Source organism: Halyomorpha halys, unplaced genomic scaffold (genome assembly GCF_000696795.3).
Source record: "Halyomorpha halys isolate HHAL.00 unplaced genomic scaffold, Hhal_1.1 Scaffold107.1, whole genome shotgun sequence".
Classification (NCBI taxonomy): Eukaryota; Metazoa; Arthropoda; class Insecta; order Hemiptera; family Pentatomidae; genus Halyomorpha; species Halyomorpha halys.
The window spans coordinates 62,519-75,618 of NW_027112128.1; the positions used below are offsets into that span (position 1 = coordinate 62,519).

Here is a 13,100-nt window from a genome sequence, read left to right on the forward strand (position 1 = left end):
CGTACTCTTCCTCCTTATCAAATATTTTTCAAATCAATTCCAACATGTTGGTAGATAAATTTTAGGCAAATAGATTTTTTTCCTTGTCTGTGAAAAATTTTTTGAGAGCAGTATTAAAAAAAATCGGAAGTGAGGGCTCGGCGAGCCCCCCCCTTGGTGCTGCTAGGGTTAACCTATATATTGTTGTGAAAGTGCAATGCCACCTATCCCATGTCTTAGAAAAATTAAGGATGCTTCTGTAGAAATTCCAAAGCATATTGTCCTTAGTTTTTTGGCCTATTTATTACTACGTAACTCCTAGGTTATCGAAATGGTGTTGCCTACCAGCGATACAGCAAACAAAGTACTTTTATTGTTATTGCACTTATAAGTTACAGTCAGCTGTTACTTCGATGTCAGCTGACTGAGTAGATCAGCTGATCGAATATATTTAGATGTACCGAACCTAATAAAGCCAGTCTGTTACAGAAGTTCAAGCTTGTCATATCTTTTTTTCTTTTAAACATTTTGTTCTCGCCGATACTTAAGTTATGTATGAATAATTATTTTGTCAGAAAATAATTTGAACAATATTTTTTTTATAGTAAACTAGCTATAAACTCTAAATTGAATAAAAAGTAGTCATGGAACGTTTTTCCGAAACCTAATGTTTGGCTAATCTAATTTAACAAATCTAAATTCCATCAAATAAAACATTGACGTGTTTTATATAGTTTAGTACTATGAGTACATTTCGTGCATAAAAGTCCCATGGGTTTGTTTTAAACATGTGTTTTATCACTTTTTCGTATATTAGAAAAAAATATTGAGTTTGGTTCGTAACCTTCTATACAATGTTAACATAAATTAAATTTCCTACAAATAATGGTTGAATAGCATCTCTAAAACCACTCAGTTTCTGGAATATGGAGAGGACATATATGCATAATTCATCTGATTGATTTATTATTTATTATTAATTTAAAAATATTTTGGTAATATATAATATAAATCGTAATACATAATTATTTAATAATTTAATGTAATGCTTCAAAGGAGAGAAGAGGGAGGATATATTGCAAGAAAATAGTTTTATTAAATCATTGTACAAACATGTGATAATTATTACATAAGTATTATGTGAATTTGAGAAAATTACATTACTAAAAATGTATGTTATTTTATTACTACGATTACATTAAAAAAAAAAGACAAACGTTTTTCCCCAGAAAAATTGAATTTTAAAGCTAGGATGGTAACTTTTGTTTTAATTAACATTTATAATGTTCGGTAGCCTCTTTGGAATCTACGGATAGATTATTGAGATATTTGGATACACTAACATTGAACTGTTATTCTGTACTGAGTTCAATTAGCTTAAATAATTTAGGCAAGATTTATACAAATTATTAAAAATGAGATCAAAATTACTGCTAGGATATCATTGAAAGATTCCATAACAAAATATTGTCTATCAAATACTAGAAAACAACGTAATGGTCTGCGCTAACTTCATGCAAGATAGGAAAACGAAATAAAAAAAAAATAAAAAAATGCAGACTAATCTCAACAGCTCATGTCAGATTTTAAATAGACTTATCAAAGAGAGATACCATTTAGTACTTCGAGGCCTTGGTCCCTGGAGCAGTTTTGTGGCGGTCCCAAGGAATGATTATTTGAACTACCACTCCATAGTTGCACTTCACTCAAAAATAATTCAAAATGTCGATAAGATGAGACACCATGTTAACATCAATTATTATTGAGGATGGAAGAAAAAGATAAGTTTTTGTTTTTTAATTGTGAGAAATGGCATGCCCAAGTTATATTGTGGACGCGATTTGTTGATTCCCACCTTCTTTTACAACTATTGAATCCAACCATACACTATCATGGATGTATGACTGCAATGAAAAACCTATTATTTTCGGACGTGGGGTTATTTTTTTTTAATTTATCTGGTATATATATACTATAACTTATATAGTAACTCAAAAATTATATATATTTTTTAATTTTATGTTTATTAGGCGTCTCCAAAAGAACTTCTACAAACAAACTGATCAGCCATTATACACTTGTAAATTATATGTCAAAAATGATTTTGTATTGTGTCTAATTGATAGTCCTTCTTTCTTTGCGGCCTGGCCGTTATAAAAAAAAATAAAAAATCGGACGAAACTAAAGATAAATTATCCTTTAAAAAAATGATTTTTCACTAGCGAATACTATTTCTATTGAACGAGAATTAGGAGTTTTTTAAACATTAGAACTACACTTCATTTTGTATTTCAACTTTCTTTTTTAATAATAACCAAGGATTTTTACAAATCCTCCAATTTTACAAATTATCCAACTGTTCATTTAATTGTGCTTGCTACTCGTTGCTCAAATTGTATAACTGTAATTTACATATATTATATAGTTCAGATTATGTTTGTTTTTTTTAAGATAGTGTAATAAATATAAATATATTTTGCTTTCTTTTCTTTTCTAACTGTCCTGGCTTTTAGTTTTCAAGTCGCCGTCTAGATCGAAGTTTTTCTAACTTTTTAGGATTTAAGTTTTCAATTGCTGAGAGAGTAAAATAAAATACAACATGGTGATCACTAAAAACTTTTTATGGAATGGAGGCTGAAGAGCTATTTTGTCGTAAAGATAGTCTTCCACGGATTCTTTTAAGTTGATTTCATACTTATCAATTTTAAAAAAAAAATTTAAATAATTCATAGGAAATTTGTGTTTCATGCATTTGTATTAAGTTATGTTAAGTAACTCATTATTAAAAGCTAAACATAGGGAAAGTTTTAATTTTTGTCATTAACTGTAGTATATACAGTATAGTAGTAATTGACGACAGAGTGCCGAAAACATATTATGATTAATAATATTTCTTACTAAATTTTCCGCCATATCGAATTTTTATTAATGTATGAATGTTTATACAAGTAATCTGATAAAATAATCCAGCTCATTTCTTCATATTTTTATTTATTTTCAAAGTTAGACATTACTTACAACAATCATATTTAGTTCATTACGTACGCCAATATATATATATATATAAATAAATAAATAAATATATAGATAGATATGATATTCGCCAACAATAAAGTATTGTATTAACTATCTGAAAGGGTAAATTTTGCTTCGTTTAAAGATTTTTTTGATTTTTTTTTAGTTTTGAGATTCACTCTTAAAATTTTTCTATACCAAAGAATTCCACGGTCATACCTATATTTGCATCCTACTTTTTTCTTCAGAAGTCTAATGGTTCCATTATTAGATTCAATTCATATTCCGAAAATAAGTGTGTGTATGAACGGATGATTTAATCATTAATTCATCAAATTTTACTCTATATTTTATTATTTAGTTGAAATATAAAAAAATACTACTAAGAAAAAATTTTTCTTATTACCGTACCGTTTGATAAAGAAATATATTAAAATGTAGGGAAACTGAGTTGGGATTTGCATGAGTTATAAGCACAACTTCACACGCTGAATCCACAAACTCCAATTTACAATATCAAATACCAGTCACGCTATTTCGTGTTCTTTAACCGTCCAAATTAAATGAAGCATATATTTTTCAAATAAAAATTTAAATAATTTCGAATGAAGATTAAGTAGTAATTCAGCATTCGTGTTTAATAATGTTTACAGATTAATATTACTCTATTAAAAGTATTTTGATTCATGTCATTATTTTCCTTACCTATTAAAATGAAATAAAAATATTGAGTATAAAAAAGGTGTATACTAATTGTATTTTGTCGAAGTAGGCTAAAAAAAATGTCTTCAAGACACTCATTAGGCCAGTATTCACAGTTAGTCACTAACCAAAGTTATTAAAAGATCACTTTTCAAATTGGAAAGAATGATTCAACGACGCATATTCGGACGTGTCACGGACGTCACAAAATCGGAGAACAGCAATATATATAAATTAAGGCTCTATTTAATGACCTAGGCCTTTGTCGATTCTAAAGACTACGCTAGTCATAAACCTATAGAGAGCTATGGATGAACCTCTATGCTGAAAGATGTGTTTGGGGAGACCATATTTGTGCTGACATAATGGCGTTACAGCCGAAGCAAGTTAACTGCTTGTTTAAATAGGTGAAATATTCACAGTATGGGCGTTAATACGATTGTCTCCGAACGTGACATTCTGCAAGCAGCCAACGTAAACCTGAGGATCATAAAGGAAAGGTTATGCATGCATAGTAGGGTTGCCAGGATAAAATGGCATCTTTAAATCCTCGTTTGTCCCATTAATAGATATAAAGAGAGTTTTTTTATTTAACCCAGAGACGGACATATCTTTTGTATATAAACTTTTTGGAGCTCACATTTAAAGAGAACTTGATTGGATTCAATAGATTGACCTACATAACTACCATTCCAGTGGCTTATTAACTAGAAAAGAAATATATTCTAAGTTTTATATTTTATATTTTGAAACCACGGATTGGATTTTGCAATCAAAGTTGTTTTTGCACACATGTTAACAAGGAATTATAAAAATACTAATACTAGCTCTTAACCATTAATGAAATTATATTACATCTTTCATAATATAATTACATTATAATTTAAATATTATCCGTCAACCAACAAAATTTAATATTGTACATTTATATGTACAAATCTTAGCCAAACAAAATTATTAGGCTATTTGTAAATGGTTTCTGATAACGTTTCAAAATTTCTATTCTAAGAAAAAAGTAGACATTATTCTTGACTAATGTTTGTGAGTATTCTTGTAACAACATAGGTTTTTAGGAAGTAAAAGGTAAATATTAGTTAAACAAATTTATTGACTGTAACGAATAATTTATTTACAATAACGGAACATTTTATAACAATTTTTTATTGAAGTGAAGTGTGTTTAACCGTAGATGGGAGCGACTGGGGCGGCATGGGCGGCTGGGGCATCCTTGTGGACGTAGGCGTTGAATCCGTTGACTGGGTCAGCGGTGTAGTCGACAATCCTCACGGAACCGTCGGGTTCGGCGACGGAGTAGCTACCCTGGACGACATCTCCGTCACGGGATTCGGTCTGTCCCTTGGAGTCTCCGGTAAGAGCATCGTTGACGGAGTAGGAGAAGGAGTAGGATGGATGTGGGTCGTACTCATCAACTGGAGCATGAGCCAGGATCTGGCCGTAAGCTACGGCTACCACAGCAGCGAGGACGATGACGTACTAAAATAAAAAAAATATATCATATAAATACTGACATTTCATTAATGATATAATATTTTAATAATTATATATGGTATATGTTTGTTCAAGGATGTATGCCAATTTTATTTTATAATTATTCCTATCTCTTCTATAATTTCTTTTGTATGATTTCTTAAGGAAAGATGCACATTTATTAGTTATGAACTGCGAATTAATATTCAACAGAAAGTTCATATTATTGTGTTTTTAGAAGCATTATTAACTATAGTATAATGTATATTGAAAATAAAGAAAAAAAATCTAATACAGAAATTTAATTAATGGAAAAGCCATCAAACTTAATATTGCTAACCTAAATAATACATACTAAATAAATTTCGATCTGAAAATTCTAGAAAATGGAAGCAATGCTGGTTTAAATTATGTAAAACAAATACTCAATTTTTTTTTCAATAACATTTATAATTATTCCAATAAATATTACATTTTTATTTTCCTGGTATATTTATAAATTGCTTATATCAACTGGAATATTTACCTTTTTTTATAAATTATTTTCCTTAAATTATGGTCTTTTTTCATATGAAGGATTATGGTATATCAAAAAGTTATATTTTAATTTAAAAAATCCCTGTTCAGTTTGGTATAAATTTGAGAATGGAAAATTTTAGTAAAATATTTAATTTTTCATTTTAAATCGTTTAAACAAGAAGAAATATATATTTTTAAAGTAAGATAATTTTTATTAAATTGATTCAATGAGCCTGCAATTTATTTTTCGTCCTTTAATAGATCCGTAAATAAACTATTAAAATATAAGTTCTTGTGTATTCAATTATAGTTTACAAATGAAACCTACTGGTTCATAAAGCTAGTACTAATTCAGTTCAGAATTTATAAACTTAATCAATGATGATAAATTATAATTCATTTTAATAATATTAACTTACAATGGAATATTGCAAAGGTTTGTAAACATATTAGGTATTTAATAAATTATAAATAACTGAGGCGTTTTCTATCGAAAGTAAATATATATAATTTTAAAAGTAATGGTTTTTTTGTAAAATTGTACACCATAATACTAAATCAGTTTATTTTAAAATTTTAATTTTCATCTGTCTAATAAGAGTCAAGAATCAAATTTTTCTAAAAAAAAAAAAGTTAACTTATCTACTTGAGATGCTCCCATAATAATTTTTAAATAATGACTTTCAAAAAGGACATGTAGTGACTTTTTATAGAAAATACTTCGATTATTAGAAAAAATATATACATTAAGAAATTATAAATATCTATTGAATATTCATGTAGCTCATAATGAAGTTATGAAGCGACTGATGGATTCCTTGTGTATATTTGCAACTTACCCTGGAGACCATTTTGTCGGAGGGAGAGCCGGGATGAGACTGATACAGAGCAAAGGACCGAAGGGGCATTATATAGGAGCTCGTTTGCAACACTGCGCTCTCCAAGGGCAAGCCGTCATGTTTTTTGCCAAAACTGGATTACATACTGGTGAATATAAATTTCTCGAAGAAGACCTCTTCTCCAACGCTTCTCCATTTTATTTATATCTTCATCAATGGAATATATTCCTCTGCAAATTCAATTGAATTCAAAATCATCTTATCTTCCTGGAAATGATTCCAGTTAAGCTGACGTTTTATTATCCAGATTTTGGAATCATATGGTTGTAGAACAGGAAATAGTTTACTGACTTTTAGGCTAGAAATCCTTGAGTCACTAGTTTTGTGTCTCATTATTAAACCAGTTCAACGACTATTGGAACACTATTGCTACCTGCTACCATAATCTATAATAAATTCATAGATATTTCCAACTGTTTGATCTATCTCGTATTAAATCGTATAATATATTGGTCTATTGAACTATTAAAAAAAATAATTAAAATTATAAATAGGTGATTCTCATACATACGGCACTTTTCTAGTAAATCACAATTATTTTCTGATAAATACAATGTAATATAAACATAAAATAAAATGTGTACGTTTGTAGATTTAGGCTAACGTGAGTTAGAGATATATAAACATATATTTGTTTATATGACTAATTCCAATAAAGACAAGATTTTAGTTCAAGTTTAGTTTGATTTTATTCTTTTTATTTTCTTTTTTGGCCAGAATGTATTTGTTTTTGATATTTTTTGTACTATAAATCTAAAGAAAATATTTTGCTTAACACTAGGAGTGTGTTTATAAAAATATTTCTAGCAAAAAAAAGGTTTAACACCGCCTGGCGATTGTTGGGGAGGAACCGGGATCGGTTATACTGACTTTTCAATTTGACTTACGACTTGCTTATTCAGTTTTTCCCTCACATTTTCAAGTTAACCAAAAATAAAATTTATGTATAATTAATTTCATTTATTTTAAAAGTTTTTAAATATCCATCTGTATTTAATTTATAAATAATTATTAATTCAATAGTGAGATTATCAACATTCAGCCCCTTGATTCCAATTCAGAATTTTTTTCATAATTTGTTTAGTAAATTAATAATTGCTAATTTACTATATGTTTCTACAGCGTATTTCCCGCAAAGTAGAAACTAGAATTGAAGGTATACTTTAATTTTTTTTTCTTTTACTACACTCACTTACCTATATATTCAATATAGTGTTAGGAGAAGTATTGGGATCGAGCAAAATTTAGAATTATAGTTTTCGAAGAAAATAAAAGTTTTGAAGTCCTCCGATACCAAATAACCAAGTCTCACAAAATGGTTAGTGTGAGTGTCTGTGGTAAACCTAGCTAAAAAATTTCGTAAGAAATTGAAATTACATATTTAAGGCGGTCAGTTACATCTTATATTTATTGATATAGTTTGAGAAGCATAAACTGATTTGATAATTAACTTCAGAAGATGAAGGGAAAAATATTTTTCATAATAAAAATGTATTTCCGAAAATAAGAGTCGTAATATGGAGGTATTATATATTAATGGAGAGCCAAATATTTTAAATTTAACAAAGAAATAATAATATTTAACATACGAAGTTGTATATTGTAACAGATAATGACGAAAAATCGTTAATAAAAGTCCTGCTCTAACCAAAGTCTAGTTCGTTTCGATAAGCTGATAATTATTTTCGTCATCATAATTATTAAGTAATTAATCTTTTTATTTCACTTAATCTAAATATACCAGCCTTATATAAGTAACTTATTATAATTTTAAGTAACTGTTGTATTCGTTTTATTTCTGCTAGACGTTGCACAAGAATAATGTAAACTTTTTACATGGAGAAATATTAATAAAAGTAATTTTCTGTAACTCGGTATTAGTCAATCTGTCAAGAGAACGATTCATTTGGAAAATTAGTATAGGAAAGTATTGCCACAATAAACAATATAAAAATATATGTTCTAAAACAAGCGAGGACTAATTTAAGCTCTAGGCAGGGTTGTAAGTAAAGGATTTATATTTTTGGAATGATTAATTTAGGGCAGAATCTATAATTGTAACCTCTATAAATATTTACAACACTGAAAGACAACTCTATAATTTTATTTCAAGTATTTAAAACTACCTATCTGCTCGGTCTGGTATGATTTAACCACGCCGTCAAAGAACTGAGGATTCAGATTTAATGCAATGTTAAGTAAAACCGGGACTTTATTAGCATTGAAGTGAATAAATCATCTACAAGAGTAAACAAATAAGATTTACATAATTTAATATAATTCCGTTCATCCGTTAAAATGGAATTACCATATTTTCTGTTTATTTTAATTGAATATTATGTTATTGAATATTTAAATTTTTATGTTTATTAATTATTTACATGAAAATAAAGTATTAAAAGTTACATATTTTAGTCGAGCGTAATCATATAAATTGTTCAGAGATGATGTTTTACCACAATTGTAAATTTAGAATAGCGTCAATTATGATGTTAATCATTTTATTCATCCATGATAAATTAGCATTGTTTTTTTTTAAAGATAAAAGCTTCAATTCACGTCATATCGACAAAGGAAGGAAATAAATATTCCTCTTTTTTAGGGGTTGAAATTTCGTCCTTCCCTTTAGTCTCTGATAGTTGACAGTTCTGGAAGTTACACTCTTTGAGCTGAACTTTTCCCGATAAAAGTATGGGCTTTGAACTGGAAACTGAAGCCATTGTACCGTATCTAGTGCATTTGTGATAGTCCTTTGTTTTTCATTTAGCAATTTGAAAAATATGGTATAAGCGACCGAAAATGTTTTAAAATATGTTTATATAATAACTTTTTTTTCGTATATGAAAAATATATTCTATTTTAATAATTTTATGATATTTACCTATCAAGTAAACAAACTATTATTTCTATAGGAAAACATTCAATCAAAAGATCTGTTGATTTATTTCTCCCTCCCCCATGCAATATTCTCTAATGTGATTAGTGTATTTCCTTCTAATAACTGAGTGACTCTGAGTTCCTGATTTCCTGCCATTCTTACTTGTAAAAGAAAATGACAATGGATTTAATTTTTTTTTCAACATTTAAAAACTGCGAATAAAATAAGCGCAAAAAAAAATTGAAGAGAAACTTCCAAAGTTCTAGTAGAATTTGTTGACTATTTTATTTCAGGATTAGAAAATGAAATTTCACTATAAGAAATCTCTCTTAAAAAATTAAATATCTCTTATATTCACCAATTTATATCAAATCAAACTCTTAGAATGAAAATACGGATTCATGATAGCTAAGTATGATTCAAATAATTTAGACTGCAGTTTTTTTTTTTAATAAAAAGGGAATACTGCTTCTGTAGTGCCTGGTCTAGTTGTAGACTGACATTAAATTTTAACAAGAATTTATCATCCGAAAATCCATTTAAAATTTATAAACATATATAATAATAATAATGATCTTTATCTTTACAGGTGGGTTATTTATTATAGCTCGAATTACTTCCGTACTAGCTCTTTTTTTCCCCATCTCATTTGTCCCATAAAGAAATAATTAACAAATAAAATAAAACCAAACCTGATGGCAAATGAATACATGTATTAGAAAAGATACAATATCAACTGTAAATGTTAAATTATTCTATCATTCTGTACAAGTGAATAGCTTGATTTTTAGCATCGTAACTAAAATCAAAATTTAGAAATGGAATAATGTTTGGTGAATTTGAACAATAGGTGATATCTGACAAAATAAATTAACAAAATTTTTGAAAAAAATCTAAGGAACCTATGTCTGCTAGCACTCACAATAAATGTAATTTAATTTATTATAAAGTAGTTTATATCATGTATCTTCGTAGATGTAGACATTTGTTTTATATATTCGCATATGAATATAAATTTTGCACATGAAATTTTGTCCAAATTTTAGCAAATATCATTTGCTACTACTATTCCTTCCAAGATAATAGTTATAAACTTCTTTATAGTTCATTAGCTTTAATTTGAGTGTTACATTAGTACGCGGAATGGTTTTTGAGATATAGATATCTCAAAATAAACTCACTAACTCCTGATTTTTCAGTACATTTTTTATGAATTGTTACAATTAAAAAAACTATAGCTCGGTAACTAAGGAACGTTAATAGCTCTATTAGAGTTCATATTTCAATAAATATGCTCTACCTTAAATGATGTTTTCTTAGATGTTGTTGGTGGTTTTAAAGATAAAGAACTCTGAATGAAAAATTAATTTTTTTTTTTTTACCAGCTGCCATTTTTTATTCCAACTAACTATACTTGGCAGACTCGTCAATTTTGACTAGTAATTATCCATAGTTTTCATTAAAGTAATAAGAAATTGGGTTGAAATTTAGCCTTTTTTCTCCTCTTCGGCTCTTGAACTCAGAGGACCTCAACACCTGTGTTTCTGTTAATAACTCGATTTTTTTAACGATCGTAATGATTTCCCTTACTAGATATTTCATTTATAGCTAAGTAAAAGTAAAAGGTACACCCAAGAGTCCAGTTGAAAATATTTTTTATATAGTGACTAAATTAGAGATAAAGATGCTTGAAAGTGGCCAATAAAAAAGCCGTAACGATACGAAAATGCAAAATACATGTGAGTAATAAAATTTAGATAATATTTTTTTTATATATATAAAAATAAGGCTTAAGTAGTTCGGTCAATTATGTTGATATTACATTATATTGTGATTTTTGAAGAATATAAAATATAATAATTTAAAAGGTTTCAATATTACCTAAAGAGATCTTAACGGGTATGGCTGTTGTCTTGTGTTGTCTTCAAATTAACCTAACAGTATTCCTTCTTTTCTCCTCAGCTCTTGTACTATGTGTTCCTGAAAAAAAAAAAGTTGTAAGAAACTGAAATTACATATTTAGAAAGGTGTATGCCTGGAATGTGACAGCAACCTTTTCGATAAAATAGACTAGTAGAATCGATTTTTTTTTCGATTTCCTTGAAAACGACTTTGATTGAACTCGCTATTTCAATTTAGAATTAAATGGCGTTTAATATCGGCTAGGTCGTATCTTCATTGATATAGTCTGGCAGAGATTAATGCCGATTTAAAAAAAATCCTTCTGTTATATAGCTTTAATTTTATTTCTTCGTAAAAAAACATCTCCCATTGTTAAAAAAAACATAAAATAGATAAATACAAAATATTTTTTTAAAAAAATATGAATTACTGAAGGAAAAAAAGTAAAAAAAAAAAAAAAAAGGAATATCCAATTCCAACGAGAAAAGCCATACCATGTCATAGATATAAATTAAATTTATATTCGTTATTCCCACCCTGATAAATCATAAAATAAGGACTTTTATAACTGCTGACATTTATTTTGTTCATAGTTTTTACTTACCCTGATCTTTGATTTTATTTTTTTGAATATTACAAAAAAGGGAGAACTTGAACCTGAGCCCAATAAGCTACACAAAATTTGGGGATGTATGTAGCGGGGTAGGTGAAACTTATTTCTTTTCTCCCTTAACGAACTTGAAAAAGATAAATTTAAATTACTTTAAAATTAGTTATCTTTTGTAAAGGGGGAGAGGAAAGTGAGTTTAATGTGGTTCAAATGTTTTAAATGTCATTAAATGATTTTGTTCAACATTATAAATTAAAACTGAATATGGTTAAAAAACAAACAAAGATTATAAAGTTGTTCATAATAAATCACAACAATAAAAGGCCATGCAATAAGTCATCTGCTATATAAAGTTTATCTTCTAAGTAAGGAGCATCTTAAGGCAAAACTTACGTTATTTTCCTTTAGACACAACTATTATTGTTATAAGAAATTAAATTATGGTGAATGTTAAGGATTCTGATGTACTTCTTTATTGTTTACGTAAAGATAATAAAAAAAATAAACTTTATTTCAACACTGAGTTTAAATCTTTGATCGGTATTCAGTAACCTCTTATCTGTGATTGGAAATTTAAATATATATTTGGAAAAAAGCCGAAATATTAAACAAATATATTCTTAAAGCAATATGAAGCTGAAGCTGAAGGGATAATATTGAGATGCAAAATGTCCTTCAGGTGTGACGTGTTTATAAAATTCTGAAGACCTTCCTTAACATCTTAATGCTCCTTTATGACCCGGTTGGCCTATATAATATACAAGTCTGTCCTCTCATCTCACCACCTCCTGCTTCTTTAAGTACCTCAGATCGACTCTATGTGAAAAATATATAAATAATACGAATTGATCTGTATGCGATTCAATGGAAATTTATTTTATAGGAGATAACTATAAAGTAAAGTAAAGTAAAAAAAAAATGATAATCATTTTAGCTCATTAATTAACTGATTTTAATTTATATTATTAGTACTAATAATATTGCAATATTAAAATTAAAATGCTTAAATAAAAAAGTTACTCTGGGATTGGATTGCCGTGAATAAAAATAATACCAATTAAAAATTGCATTTAAATATTTATGAATTATACCAAATCGTGCGTTTTTT

At 27.9% G+C, this 13,100-nt stretch overlaps 1 protein-coding gene across 1 annotated transcript; it reads right to left on the reverse strand.

Moving 5' to 3' along the window:
• Positions 1-4,784: 4,784 nt before the first annotated feature.
• On the reverse strand, positions 4,785-6,652 carry LOC106677736 (cuticle protein 18.6). Its single transcript, XM_014415826.2, has 2 exons — positions 6,543-6,652; positions 4,785-5,190 (listed from the first exon to the last, which is right to left on the reverse strand). Exons 1-2 carry the CDS (start codon positions 6,609-6,611, stop codon positions 4,876-4,878), a joined length of 384 nt encoding a protein of 127 aa, XP_014271312.1. The 5' UTR covers positions 6,612-6,652; the 3' UTR covers positions 4,785-4,875.
• Positions 6,653-13,100: the final 6,448 nt, after the last annotated feature.